Raw genomic sequence first — 15,975 nt, 5'->3', positions numbered from 1 at the left:
CATACCACACCTTCATATGGTTAAAGGATGGGTCCAAAAGTATTTCCAGTACAACGATGGAATCAGTAGTAGAGAGAGAATTACACTCTTCCACAAGAGCAGCTGCTGCTGCTGCTAAGTCTCAGTCGGGTCCGACTCTGTGCGACCCCATAGACGGCAGCCCTCCAGGCTCCGCTGTCTCTGCTATTTTCCAGGCAAGAGTACTGGAGTGCCATTGCCTTCTCTGCCACAAGAGCAGGCACTGCTACTAAAACTCCACCCTGTGATACCAAAAAATGCTTTTGGTCTAGGGGTACTTTTAAAGCATGGCAGCAACGGAAATTGAAATCAAGTCCTATGTCTAATTTATAATGAAAACGAATGCCTGTTTTTTTCGTTCTTTTTCTTGTTTCTCTTTTGGTCTAGCCCAACAATAAGTAATGAAAGCCAGGTTCCTCGAGGCACAACTTTTAGATAAACACCCCTGTTCATCTGCAGTTGTGAATTATCTTCCAGGGTAAAATGCCTTTTACAGATTGTATTGATACAGACCCCAGGGCCCACAGACCACTGGATTAAAGACCCCTAGACTGCAGACAATTAAGATGATTAATCTCAGCTCCTTTGTTCTTCCCCTTTAAAAACTCAGAACTCAGAGACCAAGTTGGAGTGAATCTGAGACTTATCTCCCACTTCCATGCTTGGCTCCTTACAATAAAACCCTTACTTTGCGGCAAACTCCCCCAGTCAGAGTTTGGCTTTCTGCGCTGCAGACACCGAAGCCCTTCGTTCGGTTTAAAAATGACAATTGCGTTTCTTTTCCTAAAACACATTTTAAAGGAAAAATGTGTTTACACTCCCACAAACAACTTTTAGTCAATCACTTTCCATTATCAGTCCAATTGATTGCTCTTGAGAATCCACAGGGCTATTTTTGGTACTTGCTTATATTTAAATTTACATTTTATGTTGTGCAGCATTGCTATTTGTTAGCTCCAGTCTTGTTTTTCTAAAGAGGATGCGGCTCCCTAAAACTGAGCCCAGCATAGTACTAGGCACATATAAAACAACCGATACTCTCACAGAACATAGGGCGATATTGACTATATCGAGGAACATCGTATTACTCCTTGTCAAAAAATGTACTTTCTCAAAGTGCATAGGAATCGGGGGTCTTGTTAAAATGTATATTCTGATTCAGTAGGTCTGGGTGGAGCCAGATAATCTGCATTTTAAATAAGAACCCAAGTGATGCATATGCAGTTGGTCCACGAACCACAGTCTGAGCAGCAAATACAAGCACAGGAATGTGCAAAAGGAAGGCGGATTCTTTGCTCCAAAACATATTTTTGCAGAGCGTTAATTAAATATAACTATGATTAAGAGCCGAGCCAGGTGGAGGACTTCTTACCCAGCCTTAACCCTCTTTTCCGATTCATCTTGTCTCCGAGTCCAGCCAAAGTTCTCACCTTTGCAAACCGTTACGAACGCCAGCAGCAACAGACCTAGCTGCAGGAGAAGCGAGCCCAGGTAACGTAGGAAGATAACCCCGCACTTACTAGTCTTAAGAGTCCGGGGATACGATGGAGTCACGTCAGAGGCCTCTCCCTTGCCATAAAGGAAAATTCAAAATTAAAACCTTATCGCGAAGAGACCAATCGTAGCCTTGGTCTTTCCACAATTCGCTCTCTATGTAGTGCCGGGAGCACAGTTTGGCTTGTGATTGGCTGAAGCAGCACGAAGCTCGGACCAATCAGGAATGAGGCGCTTCTTGTATGAATAAGGGGAAGGCGGGAGTGAAGTGGAGGGGAAGTCAGAAAGGAAAGGCGTGTCACGTCCCCTTTGCTGCTTGTGGAAGCTTTTGCGTAATTGGTTGGCTCTTCTTCCGACTGCACCAATCGCAAGCTTCCCCTCTGCAGAACCCTCGCTGTGAAATTAAACGCCGAGATACGGCCGCAGCCAATGGGAAAGAAAAAGGTGCAGGAGCCAATCCTCCTGCGGCGTTTTGTGTCCTTGCCCAACAGGAAAAGGTGTTTCATTAGGAGGGGCGTTTCCCAGCCTCCAATGGGCGGGCGCCGGTGAAGCGGCGGGACCAATGAGAACGAGACGTTGAATGACAGCTGTCCAATAGGGACCCTCAGTGCTGGTACGGTTTGCGGCTTAAGCGCCGCCGCGGTCTGAGGAATGTCAACTATTCAACATGGAGGCGGAGGTCGATAAGCTGGAACTGATGGTGAGTGTGAAGTGAAGGAGATCTACTGGGTCGTTTATTTTTTTCCCCGATGGCCTCCAAGTTGGAACGCGATTTGTAGTCGCCGGAAACCCTGGGCGGAGGAGGCTGGACTAAGGCTCGAGCTCCCTCCTCCTGCACCAAAGGGAGTCGCCGCCGCCTGGTCTCTTTTTAACCGCCGCGAGGGAAGGGGTTACATCCGGGAAACTCGTGAGGGAAATGGCGGGAGATGCTGAGGGTGCGGGGCCTTTGGAATTCCTTGTTCCTTGCCCTCAGCTTTGCGCCCCTCAAGGAGCTGTGGTTTATGCAGACAGCGTTCTGTGTATTTCCACCGAAAAGACCTGACAAAAATGGTCTCTAAAGGCCCCTAGAAGGGGAGAGGTCGTTCACCCTCCGAGAAAGCGGGGATAGAGGGTGGGGTGGGAAATACACCGAGAGGGGCGGAGAGAAATCCCTTTAGGGCTGAATCGTTCACGTTCAGCCCGGAGCAGGCTGAACAAGTCTGAGAAAGGATGCTGTCTAGTTGCGTGCACAACTTCTTGGCGGCTGAAGAAGCTCCTAGACCAGTTTGGCCCTTCGGTGGGGGAAAAGTGTGAGCCTTGGGAATCTGAACCACGAGCTCCTTTGCAGGAACGCGGGCGGGCTTGGGATGTGGATTACACCGGTGCTCTGGAGTTGCCTAGCTTCTTCATTCATTGAACGTAGGGGGCGGGGGCGAATAATTGGAAAGGACTCCCGCTGCTGCTAGGCTTGTTCGAGGGCGCCAAACTGGAGGGCTTGTCCTAGTTTTTTCTTTTGGATCCTTCCCTCACTTGTCCTCTTTATTCTCTCCCTCCCGTTCGTTGACTAGGGGCTTGATCGCCCGCGCTTTTTCCTTAGTTCCCTTGTTCTGTCTACCCCCCACCCCCCACTGCATTACGAGTGTTCGGATTGGGCTGGTTTCCTTTAAAATGTGGAATTTGGAGGACGCACCCATCATTGATTGATCTCCTGTTCGTTTTTTTTTCGTTGTTGTTAAAAATAACAAGGTTAAGTAAAAAAGCCAAAATCTCCATCACAGTCCGCTCCTCGTCTCCCTGCCATTCCCTGGGGTTACTCCTAAAGTATCGTTTGTACCTGTGCTCCCCTCCTCGAGCTCAACCTTGGGTCTCCTTAATATCTGCAACGTGTAGTGGTCTTTGAAGAAAAACTACGATCCTCACCCCCATTCCCACCTCCAGAAAATGCGAGACCTTGATAGATCTTATTATCGTTTTCTTCTTATGTATTAATGAATTGAAGTGCCTCTAATTAATATATTATACAAAACCGGCTTTCATTTGCTTCTAACGTTTTCAATTTTGATTTTCTTTGTGGGGTGTGTGTGGAAATTGGGAAGGCGAGAACTGGCAGCAAAGAAGGTAGAATTTAATACAGCTTTCCAAATCTGTAATAAATGAACTTTTAGTTAAAAGTTTGTTATTGTTAACGGTCTTTTAAAAAAATCCTAGTTTTTCCCTCCATTATGAATTCCTACCTCCAGATGGATATTTCTGCCTAATTGTAAGGTGCTATAAGTGATACTAATTGTACTTTTAACACTTTTTTCCCCCTTCAAGTTGGCTTTTAATTTTGAGGTACCAATGAAGTCTTTTCTGACTTTGCATTAAAGTCAATAGTCTCACAGGACATGGTTTAGATTGAACACATTTTATTTTAAGGGGAAAACAATGACGTGTACATCTTGGGGAAAAAATAGGTTTTAGAAAACTGAGGTAACCAGACTCTTTTTTTTTTTTTTTTAAGGTAACCAGACTCTTAATTTAAACTTTTAGATGATTGAATGATGAGGTAGTTTTTATTTATTTTTTGATGAGGTAGTTTTTAAAAGTTCTTTTTCTGAGAGAGAGAGAGAAGAAAGCAAGTCTTCTTGAATTCCTTTTAACTGAGTCATAACTTTTTTGCTGTTCAAATTCTGTTTCCATAATGACGGAAACAAAATTGTTTAAAAATTGTATTTGAACTATTATAGTTGTATTATTATTGCTTTGTATTGATTGGGTAGTATAAAATAGGATAGCTCATCTTTAGATTTGCCATGTGCTTTTAGAAAAAAATGTTTTATCTGTGAATGGTTTATTTTCTAAGATTCCAAAGATAAATGATTTCCTGTGTGATTTCTGATTTTTGGTTTTATAATGGATTTGTTGAGGAATCAATGTTGACTGTTTAATAAATGAAATAGAATACATATTATCTAACTTTGAAAAAGAAGTACTTAATTTTTTAGACAAATATCCTCATCTTTTTTTTTCCCCCAGGGGTTTTAACTCCTGATTCAGAAAATTAAACATTTGTTTTTAAATATCTGTTTTAAAAGCCTGACTCTTGGATAGCAGAGTTGAAATACTCTAATATCTGAGATATGTGACCTAGGATTTGAGGTCAAGACACTCATGTTCCAGCTGTCCTGAATTTATGTTCATTTCTTAGGCTCAATCCAACCAAGTAGCTGACCTGGATCACTTAAGGGAAGGTTGGTAAAAATAATGGAAAGTGTTTTTGCATCAATCCTCATTATTAATGGAGGAATAAGCTCATTGTAGGGTAATCTTTGTTCTCTAACTTTTTTCTCTTCACTTCACTTTTTGCTTTAGTGTTATTTGTCTAGTGTCCTTCTTTTGTGATAAGGTAGTGATTATGCACAAAAGGTAGTATAATACTATGATATTATCCTATTTCTGGGTGGACATCTGACTTCAGAATGGTTTCTTACCATTTAAAAGGTTAGGATGTTACTTGGCTTGAATCCAAGGAAATCTGATTCTTAAATCTCAAGAGTCTTCTCCTCCCATTATTATTTTCTCTTTGATTTTTCTCAGCTTGAAGGAAATCTTATATTTAAGATGTTTCAGGGGTTAACTGAAATTTTAAAATCCCCTTTCATAGCATTCAGTTAATTAGTGCTAACAGTATCCTGTTTATGACATACTGATTTCCTGAAAGTCTGTAAACTCTTGAGATAGGTAAATCCTTTTTGTATTGTAGTGTAGATTCCAGAGAGATAGGTTGGGTTTATGGAAATTGGGAAATTTATTTTACTTTGCATTTGTTTTCTTTGGTAATCTTATTGTTTTGTGTGGCAGTTCATCAGTCAATTGCTATGGGGGCATTAACAAACACCTCTCAGCAGAGCAGAAATATTTTCACAGCTTTGCCTTAGTGGTAATTATAAGCTGTTCTGTTAATACCGGTTCTAAGGTATTAACAACACCCATGTTAATAACTTATATAGCTTATGACTTATTTACAAAATCCCTTTCTATATCTGTGCATGTTTCAGTTTGAGTATTAATCATAGGTTAGTCATTAAAAAATACCACTTTGATATTTAAATCTTAGTCTTTTTTTTTTTTAACATTGATATAAATGTTCTTAGGTTTTGGATGTCTTCTGTCCAAAGTGGCAACCCTTCTTTGTACTCTTCTCACACTGAAGCTTCAACTGATGCAAGATGCTTTTATGTCCTTCCTACCTATTACTGCTAACGAATGCTCTGACTTTATTGCACTACTGTACTTTACAGCTAGCAGTGCAATAGTATTGTCAAAGCATCTGAAAGCAGAACATACACCAGCATTTTGATTCTTACCTTACATCTTTCTTCAGTGTCTGTGAGTAATTTACCGCAACCTGTGTTGCTGAAAACTATATAACTTTATTACCAAGAGTATATGTTTTAGAAAGTAATAATTTGAAAAAATAAGTTTTCAAATAATTAAAAATTCACTGTAATGCATTATGAACCACATCGAGAGAATACATTTTATAGCTAACATCATTGTGACTTGTCTAAACATGTAGTACTTTGTTATTTGATTCCTTCTGTTATAGATTTGGATAGGTTCTGCCTAGTCTCAGGTTTTATTGAGTTTGAAGATGAATTAGTAAGTGATGAAAACAATCCCCATTGTATATTTCCTCCTGTAACCTGCCTCAAATCTTAATTGGTGTTAATTTTGTGTATTGTTTAGTAAATGCTTGAGTTTAAAACTTTAGAATGCATGTTTTAAGGTTCTTTTTGTAATTGTGAGATATAATAACATGTGAATCCATCACTTCTTTTTTTGTAATCAGTTTGAGATATAATTTACATAGAGTAAAACTCAACAGCTCTAGTTGTATGGTTTGATGAGTTTTGACACGTTTATAGTCATGTAACCACCACCACAGTTATGATATGCCATAAAAATTACTCTTATAACCGTTTGCAGTAAACCTCCTCCCAAACTCTCTGGCAACCACCAGTCTCCAGTTTTGCCTTTCCTAGAAGTTCATAAAAATGAAATTATATACACAAAGCTTCAAGTTTTTTGTGTCTGGCTTTTTGCACTTAGCATAATGCTTTTAAGATTCACCCATATTGTATGTATGAGTAGTTGCACCATTTTTATTAATGAGTAGCGTTCTGTTGTTTAGAATATCAGAAATTATCTGTTCACCAGGTTATGCCCGTGATGTTATTTCCACATTTTGCCTATTATGAATAAAGTTGTTCTAAACATTATAATACAAGTCTTTTATGGACATAATGTTTTTGTTTCTGTAGACAGCATCATAAAAGTATGATCTTATAAGAAACTGCTAAAATATTTTTCAAAGCTCTGTCTTAGGGTTCTAGTTTCTCTGAATCCTCACCAACATTTAGTAATATTGTCAGCCTTCATTTTAGTCATTCTAGTAAGTGTATAGTGGTATCTCGTTATAGTCCTAATTTACATTTCCTTAATGGCTAATGATGTTGAACATCTTTTCATGTGCTTATTCGAAGTTGGTATATCTTTAGTGAATATATGTTAAAATCTTTTGCCTATTTTTAAATTGAGTTTTGTCTTTGTATTAACACAAAAGTCCTTTAATTTTATTTGCTTTTTCGCTGCCTTAACCATATTGAATCTTCTGATACATGAACTTTCTTCTGATAACCTTCTGATATAGGTCTTACTTAATTTCTTTTATAACCTAGTATGATTTCTATTGGTGTTCTGTATCTTAAAAGTAGAACAAGAACAGTAATTATACAATGTGTGTTGTAAATACATTGAATTTAAGAAAAAAATTAAGCTGTTAAGCAAATATCCTTAAAAGATGGCTAGGAGAATAGATAACAGAGGAAAGAAAGATACCTGAGATGTTAGGAATGAATGCAAGGACATTATTTGTAGGGAATGAAGAACACGATTGCGCACATAAAACCACTTTATTTTAAATTTTATTTATAAAATCTCTTTCTGAATACCTTACCTGGCTTCAAGTGTAGCTGTTTTCCTCTTCTTTGGTTTTAATTTCCTGCTATTCACTAGTGGGCCCTTAGAGCAGTGGGTCGAACTTTGTTTTGTTTGTTTGTCTTGGCCATGCTGCATGGCATGTGGGACTGAACCTGTGCCCCCTGCTGTGGATGTGCAGTCTTAACCACTGGACCTCCAGGGAAGTCCCAGAATTTTGTATATTTTAATAATGAAAGATATTACATGGGGAGGGACTAAAAGACAAAACTGCTAATTTGAAGACTTTTCTTCTTCCTTGGAGCAAAGTAAAAGTTTTAAAACAAACAAAAAACTTTGTTAGTCAAACATAAACAAAGAGGCATCAATTAAGAATATCCCAGATACGGACTTCCCTGGTGGTCCAGAGGCAGCGATTCAGCACTCTCAATGCAGGGGGCCTGAGTTTGATCCCTGGTCAGGGAAGTAAATCCCACATGCTGAAATTAAAATTCCTGTATACCCGCAACAAAGATTGACGAATCTATGCCTTGCGACTAAGACCTGGTGCAGCCAAATGAATAAAGAAATATTTTTTAAAAAGAATATGGTAGATGAAATTTGTTCTTAATTATATTTCAGAAGGTTATACTTCTAATTTATCTTAATGTATAGCATTTTAAAAGTTTAAATAAGTTAGTCCTTGGTTCACTGTTTTGTTCGTATTTTTCCAAATTTTTATTTGTCTGTTTATTTATTATTGACTGTACTGGTCTTCATTGCTTTGCATGAGCTTTCTCTCTAGTTGCCGCACGTGGCGGCTTCTCGCGGTTGTGGAGCGTAGAGGGGTAGGCTACAGTAGTTGCAGCACATGGGCTCGGTAGTTCCAGTTCTGGGAGGTACATTGGAAAGAGGCACCTAACCTGGGGAAGCTTTCTTGTTAGAGGTGAGATGTGATCTGAGACTGGAAGGATGAGTAGGGATTAGCCAGTGAAGGAAACGGGAAATGTTCCAGGCAAAGGAAACCGTGCATGTTCAAGTCCAGAGGTGCTACACGCTTGTGGGGAACTGCAAGTGGTTCAGTACAGTGTTGAGATGGTTGAAATGGGGAGGAAGAGGGTTGAGATGAACCAGTGAACTAAATTCTAGCTAAATTGAAAACCTTTACCACACTCTATAACATTCCTAAACATCTAAAATTATTATAAATATTCATGTTCTTGGAGAAGGAAATGGCAACCCACTCCAGTATTCTTGCCTGGAAAAGTCCATGGACAGAGGAGCCTGGTGGGCTGCAGTCCCTGGGGTTACATGACTGAGCATGTGTGCACGAGGGTGGAGGGAGATGGGTTGGTAGCAATAAAGTGGTAGAACTAAAAATAAATAAGTAAATAAATATTCATGTTCTGTAGTAATCATGAACCTGTGTTCCTTAATTTAAAAAAAATTTCCATATAAACATCTCTGGTTTTGGGTAAATTATAGGGAAATTTAGTGACTTCTGACCGAATCATTATATATTGATTTTTATGTTCTATAGTCTTTATTGCCCTATTTATTTATAAGGTTTATTCAAGGAGGATGTGTGACCTGGAGTGAAATCTTCCCAGGCAACTCACAGAACTACAGTCAGGAAGAGAGTCATCAACTCAGCCCAGCCTAGAGCACTTGAACCCAGTCAAGCTGCAGATTCATGAGAATAAATTATTTTTGTTTTTAAGCCACTGAGTTTCAGGTTCCACAGTTTTGAAGTGTGTTGTTTTAGTCTAGGCTGCCATTTGAATTTTAAAACTTATATATTCTTTTGCTAGCATGTTGTCTCATCCATTTTTAGCAGTGTAGTCTAGTTGTGTGTTAATATTATCTCATGAGTAAAAGAAACATTGTGTTTAACATTAATGAGCAACCAAGGATAAAGCATGTAAAGAGATGGTGCTGTGCAAGTTTCTCTTTCTGGTCCTGAGCTTGATGACACTTAGGGATACCTCAATTTAGGGTTGTCAGACTTAGTAAATGAAAATATAAATTGTCTGGGAATTCCCTGGTGGGCCAGTGGTTAAGATTCTGTGCTCTCCAAATGAAACAACTGACAGAGGATTAATTTCCAAAATACATAAGCAGTTCATACAACTCAATACCAGAGAAACAAACAACCTAATCAAAAACTGGGATAAAGACCTAAACAGACATTTCTCCAAAGAAGACATACAGATGACAAACACATGAAAAGATGCTCAACATCGCTCATTATTAGAGAAATGCAAATCAAAACTACAATGAGATATTACCTGGTCACACAGATCAGAATGGCCATCATCCAAAAGTCTACGAACAATAAATGCTGGAGAGGGCTGGAGAAAAGGGAACGCTCTTGCACTGTTGGTGGGAATGTAAATTGATACAGTCACTATGGAAGACGGTATAGAGATACCCTAAAAAACTAGAAATAAAACCGCCATATGACCCAGCAATCCCATTCCTAGGCATATACCTTGAGGAAACCAAAATCAAGAGACACATGTATCCCATTGTTCATTGCAGCACTGTTTACAATAGCTAGAACATGGAAGCAACCTAGATGTCCATTGACAGATGAATGGATAAAGAAGTTGTGGTACATATACACAATGGAATATTACTCAGCCATAAAAAGAAATGCATTTGAGTCAGTTCTGATGAGGTGGATGAACCTAGAACCTATTATACAGAGTGACGGAAGTCAGAAAGAGATAAATACTGAATTCTAACCCATATATATGGAATCTAGAAAAATGATACTGAAGAATTTATTTGCAGGGCAGCAATGGAGAAACAGACATAGAGAATAGACTTGTGGACATGGGGAGAGGGGAGGAGAGGGTGAGATGTATGGAAAGAGTAACATGGAAACTTATATTACCATGTGTAAAATAGATAGCCAACAGGGAATTTGCTCCGTGGCTCGGGAAACTCAGGGGCTCTGTATCAACCTAGAGGGGTGGGATGGGGAGGGAGGTTCAAAAGGGAGGGGACATATGTATACCTATGGCTGATTCATGTTGAGGTTTGACAGAAAACAGCAAAATTCTGTAAAGCAATTATCCTTCAATACAAATAAATAAATTAAAAAAAAAAAAGATTTTGTGCTCTCACTACCAAGGTCCTGGGTTTAATCCCTGGTTGAAAACTGAGATCCCACAAGCTGTGTGGCCAAAGAAAAAAGAAAAGATGCCCAGTTAAATTTGAATTTCAAATAGGCAATAGGAAATTTTTTAGTATAGTTATGTCCAAATATTGCATGGGATATACTTAGAAAGTTTTTTTTTATTGTTTATCTGAGATTCAGGTTTAACTGAGTGTCCTGTATTTTATGTATCAAACGCCCTTTCAGAATGCATTTTCATACAGTTATGAACAGAGTACATTAGATTGTCATATTCATTGATCAAATAAGTACCAGCTATGACTTCTTATACCTATTGTGTATGAGGAACTGTGCTAAGCAAAGTTTAATATATGAGCCATCAGGAGAGACACATAAATCACAAAAAATCTACATGAAGCAAGAAGCACAAGGTGCTGTGTCTGAACAAATATAATCTTTGTCTTCTATAGTCTTTTAGCCTAGTACATAGATAATTCAGACAAGTAAATATATTTGTATTGGGTGAGTAGGAGGAGGTAGAATAACTTCAAAAGAGATTCCTCTCATATAAAAGCATATTTGTTATGAAAACTTTCAGAACTCCAGATTTAGTCTCTGTTTTATTCCTTGAGGCTTAACTTCCATTTGTTTTTTTTGTTTGTTTTTTTTTCATGAACTCAGGTAAGCTTTTAAAGGGAAGGGACAAATTTACGACTACAGTTTACTAGAAGGTCGTCATGGATGTAGATGACAGACTTCTGGTTACCAGGGGATACGGGTAGAGGGAAGTGATAAATGGACAGATTGGGATCATCATATACACACAATAATATATAAAATAGATAACTAATAAGAATTTGCTGTGTAGCACAGGGAACTCAACTCAGTACTTTGTAATGGCCTAGATGGGAAAAGAATCTTAAAAAAAAGTGAATGTATGTATCACTGATTCACTTTGCTGTACACCTTGAAACTACTGTAACATTGTAAATCAGCTGCACTTGTGATAAAAGTTTTAAAAGAAGGACTTTGTAAATCAAAGTTAAAAAGAAAGGGAAGGGACAGTTATCTTTCTTTTTATGTGTTCAGGCAATATGCTTAGAATTTGGATCTAAAAAGCAATAACTTTTTTTTTTTTTCCATAAAAAAAGCAGATTATCTCTTGGAACTTACATACATACCATTCTCGGCCCCAATCTTTAGGAGTTCACAGTTTCCCTTTAGTTGGCGATCTACTTTGTTACCTTATCGTTGACACTAAGACAAGCTACATTTTTACAGTGACAGTTTTTCATTTTTATTTTCTTTAGGCTATGGATCCTTAAAGGAGCTTCATCTCACCAGAATAATGTAGACAGATACATAAAATTGCCAAATATCAAGTGGGGATTCATAGAATCTTGCCCCAATAAGATCACGGGATATCTGCTATTCGGAGGTTGAAGTGATTTGAAATTAAATGATGAGACATCATATTTCTTGCATCCTTTTATACAGATTGTGTAAGAATTGCTACCAAAGATGTATTTCCTCAAGATTATACTAAGTTTTTGTCATAGTATTTACATTATTCTAATTGTGGTCTGCAATTTAGGAATGTACCTGTTTTGTCATATTTGATGACATTCTGACTTTATAGTCTGAAGACAGTATGTCATGAATATTTGATATATACATATTAGACAATTTTATAACCCATTACACAATATTCTCCATATATTACATATAAATATATATTTAAGACATCACCGACTCGATGGACATGAGTTTGAGTAAGCTCCAGGATTTGGTGATGGACAAGGAAGCCTGGTATGCTGCAGTCCATGGGTTCGCAAAGAGTCAGACACGACTGAGCGACTGAACTGAACTGAAGAGCATGCTATTTACCAGGTGCTGCTAGAGAGCAGTGATTTTTAAAAATAACAGTGAGGCAACTTCCAGGTAGACCAGTGGTTAAGAATCTGCCTTCCAATGCAAGAGACGCAGGTTCCATCCCTGGTCAGGGAACTAAGATCCTACATGCTGCGGGACACCTAAGGCATCCTGCCCACAGCAACCAGAGAAGCCCACAAGCTCTAGAACCCTTGTGCCAGAAGGAAGACCCAGAGCAGCCAAAGTAAAACAACATAAAGTGACTGAAAAACGTAAACTACCAAAAAAAAAAAAAAAAAGCAGTGAAATTCAGTGTGGCTGCGGTGTAAAATGTGAAGTTTCAGTGAGAAAATTTAAATGTTTGAAAATTTTGTTGTGGTTTGTGTTGATTTACAATGTTGCATTAGTGTCCCCTGTACAGCACAGTGAATTCGTTATACATGTACATGTGGAGAGAATGTTAATATTTTGTGAAAAATCATACCAAGAGTTGAAACTAATTTCACAGGCATTGAGAAACTAATGATCTTTAAGTGAAGAATGACAGTATGCAGAATGTGAGTGTGTGCATGTTTAGTCACTCCATCGTGTCCAACTCTGTGTGTGTGCAAGGACTCTAGCCAGGCTTCTCTGTCCACGGGATTTTCCAGGCAAGAATACTGGAGTGGGTTGCCACTGCCTCCTCCGGGGGATCTTCCTAATCCTGGGATCCAACCCTGCGGCTTCTGCGTTGGCAGACGGATTCTTTACCACTGAGCTAACTGTCACACTTAAAAAAATAGTTATACGTGTAATACATATTCATTGTAATTTAATTAGAAGACAGATATGCAAAAAGAGAGAAAGACCCGACAATTCCATGACTATTAAGACTATGTTGTAGGGGCTTCCTTGGTGACCCTGTGGTTAAGAATCCACAGGGGACTCCAGTTTGATCCCTGGTCTGGGACGATTCCGCATGCCCAGGAGCAGCTAAGCCCTTGTGCCACAACTTCTGAGCCCACGTGCTACAACTACTGAAGCCTGTGTGCCGGGGAGCCTGTGCCCCGCAGGAAGAGAAGCCACCGCAGTGAGAAGCCAGCACCCTGCACGGAAGGGTAGTCCCCGCTTGCCTCAACTAGAGAAAGCCCACGTACAGCAACGAAAGACCCACCACAGCCAAACAATAATTTAAAAAAAGACTATGTTGTATATTCTAGATTCTGCTGTAGGTATATTTTTAACTGTTTTTTCTAAACCAGGTTCATTCTATATATTATGAAAATCTGTTCCTTATAGTCTAGTATCTGTCCATAGCACAGTTAACATAAATAACCTAAGATCCTGAAAACTTTAAAAAAAAGTTCAATAGACTACTTTAACTGATAAAATCAGCCTTATGTGTACTCTCCTCATAATTGTCCCATGAAAGCCTGCAGATTAGGAACTGATAGCCTGAAACGTCATGCTTTCTTCTGCTTTTGATGTTGTTATTTGCCTGAAACAACGTGTCTGTGCGTATTGCTGCTTCTCTGTTTCAGACAAGCATAGACATGTGTTTGTTCTGTCTGGAAGAGACTGGATAATAGCTCTCTAGCGGAAAAATGCAACAAAACAATTGTGATTGTGTAGACACTAGAAGTGGCCCTCAACTTGTTAAGAGCTTGAAATATTTCCTCTTAAAACAGGCTGTAGAGGGTGGTTTGATTCCCAAGCTATTCTTTCAAGTGAGTGAACTTTAATCTGTTCCCTTTTGTCACTGAACATTAGTCTGTATGTTAAAAACTCGGGATATAAAAGTGGAAGGACAAGGGTCTTGCCAGCAAGAGACTTGAAATCAAATGGGGACAGTACCATGAAAACAAATGATTGTAATATAAGACATGAAACGAGAAGCCTCAGCCGTGAAAAGAAAAATGAAAGTAGATAAAGGTCTTTCTAAATCTATTGGAGAGAGGAGAATGTAAGGAAAGTTGTGCTTTAAGTAGATTCTTTGGTTGATAATACAGCTAACCTAGATCTAGGAGTATTAAGATACCTAATTCTCCCTTCAAATGTGTCTAAGGAAAATGTATTTGTAAGCTTAGCTACTGAGTCCAGAACATACCTCTATCAACTCCTCTCATCATAGGCAAGACCCTTCGTTTTCCTGTGTTTTGATGCTGTTGAGACAGGCTTTCTCACAAGAGGATGTGTTTGGAGCTGGTCCTTCTGAAAGGGAGCATTATTGTGGCAGTGGGAATCTGTGGGTTGTTTGTAAAAAGGAAATATTTTTTAAACTGTACTGCAATTATATCCTGCTGTCAAATATTTTAGTGGTATGTAATATAGTGTGTCTTTAATCTAGCCTTAAGCTGAACATAAAAACCAGTACTACAGAATGTTATATACTTGTGAAATACGGGGCATGCTCTTTAAAACTCTAAATTATTTCCTAAATTGTTCTTTTTCTCATTCATATGGTTTTTTCCCTACAACCACAGTCTGTTTCTAAGGATATCCAATTATCAGGATGTAATTTGGTTGTCTTTGGGGCTTTAACATTGATTTCCATGAACTTTTCCCAGCTAAATTGCCTATTTTTATTTACCACTTTTGGGATTGATATAAAACTTTTCCCGTTTATTTTTTTTTCATTTATTTTTCCCATTTATTTTTATTACTGAGTTAGAGGAAAACTGTGAATATGAAATATGAATGTCTTGGGCTTTAAAAAATTCATGTTTTACTTTAAATATTCTAATATGCCTAAAAATAAGACAGATAGCTAAAACTAATTAAATAGCAACTACACTGTTCTTCAAGGCTTCCCAGAAGCTAATTTATAGCTGAGGAGGGTTGTGAATGAAGTTCAGTAATATCATTTTGTTCTATTAATCAGACACTAATGAGTTTTGGAGGCTGTCATAATTGGTTAGTAAATTTCCTACGGTGTAACTGAAAATTTTCCTGTTTATTACCAGATCCTAGAACCCTATCGATATTGTCTCTGCTGTGTAAATAGCTCTGAGTAGTGCAATATTGCTTATAGGGTTTTGGTGTTTGGAAAGAACAATGGGCAAATTGCAGAAACAATGTAGCTGAAACTGAAGCAACAGTTGTTTTCCTTTAGGAATAAAATAGTAGAAGCTAGTTTTTAATACAGACATTAAAATCTGAAACTCAAATATCAAACTTTTATATATTAGAATAAACACTTTTCTTACTTTTAACATTTTGATAAATTAATCCTTGTTTTATTGTAGTGTAATGAAATAATAGAATTTTATTGTTGGAAGGGAGTAGATTTCCAACTCTCTCATTTAATAGGAGAGACTGAGAGGGACAGAAGATACTGGAGGCCACATAACTGTTAGTGAGACCAGGGCTATAATTTCTGCCACGTGTCTCAGTCCTCTTATTTTCTTTTTTTCAGTACCATACTAGCAGGATGTATTCAGAGAGAATTTTTTAATGGACTAAGTGCAGATTTAAAACAAAAAAAACCCCCAGCTTTCCATTTAATGTTGGATAAAGTCTTTACATCCCTCCCCCCCCCCCCCCCCCAG

At 38.3% G+C, this 15,975-nt stretch overlaps 2 protein-coding genes across 9 annotated transcripts in view; one reads left to right on the top strand and one right to left on the bottom strand.

Moving 5' to 3' along the window:
• PRR11 (proline rich 11) overlaps positions 1-1,852 on the bottom strand; it is a 31,916-nt gene extending 30,064 nt beyond the window's left edge. For 2 of the 5 annotated variants that reach the window (XM_020901281.2, XM_070478553.1), the window contains exon 1: positions 1,449-1,530. The gene's annotated coding sequence lies outside the window, so the exon portion shown is untranslated. The other 3 variants (XM_020901282.2, XM_020901279.2, XM_020901280.2) reach the window with 3 other exon arrangements.
• A 242-nt stretch (positions 1,853-2,094) lies between these two features.
• Positions 2,095-15,975, top strand: part of SKA2 (spindle and kinetochore associated complex subunit 2) — a 30,257-nt gene continuing 16,376 nt past the window's right edge. The window contains exon 1 of one of the 4 annotated variants that reach the window (XM_020901284.2): positions 2,095-2,212. In XM_020901284.2, the coding sequence (XP_020756943.1) occupies positions 2,180-2,212 (33 nt within the window). In that variant the 5' untranslated portion in view covers positions 2,095-2,179. The remainder of the gene's footprint in view (positions 2,213-15,975) is intronic. The other 3 variants (XM_020901283.2, XM_070478555.1, XM_020901285.2) reach the window with 3 other exon arrangements.

This window comes from Odocoileus virginianus, chromosome 17 (assembly GCF_023699985.2).
Source record: "Odocoileus virginianus isolate 20LAN1187 ecotype Illinois chromosome 17, Ovbor_1.2, whole genome shotgun sequence".
Classification (NCBI taxonomy): Eukaryota; Metazoa; Chordata; class Mammalia; order Artiodactyla; family Cervidae; genus Odocoileus; species Odocoileus virginianus.
The sequence above is the reverse complement of the archived record's forward strand: the minus strand, read 5'-3'. Positions and strand labels throughout refer to the sequence as shown.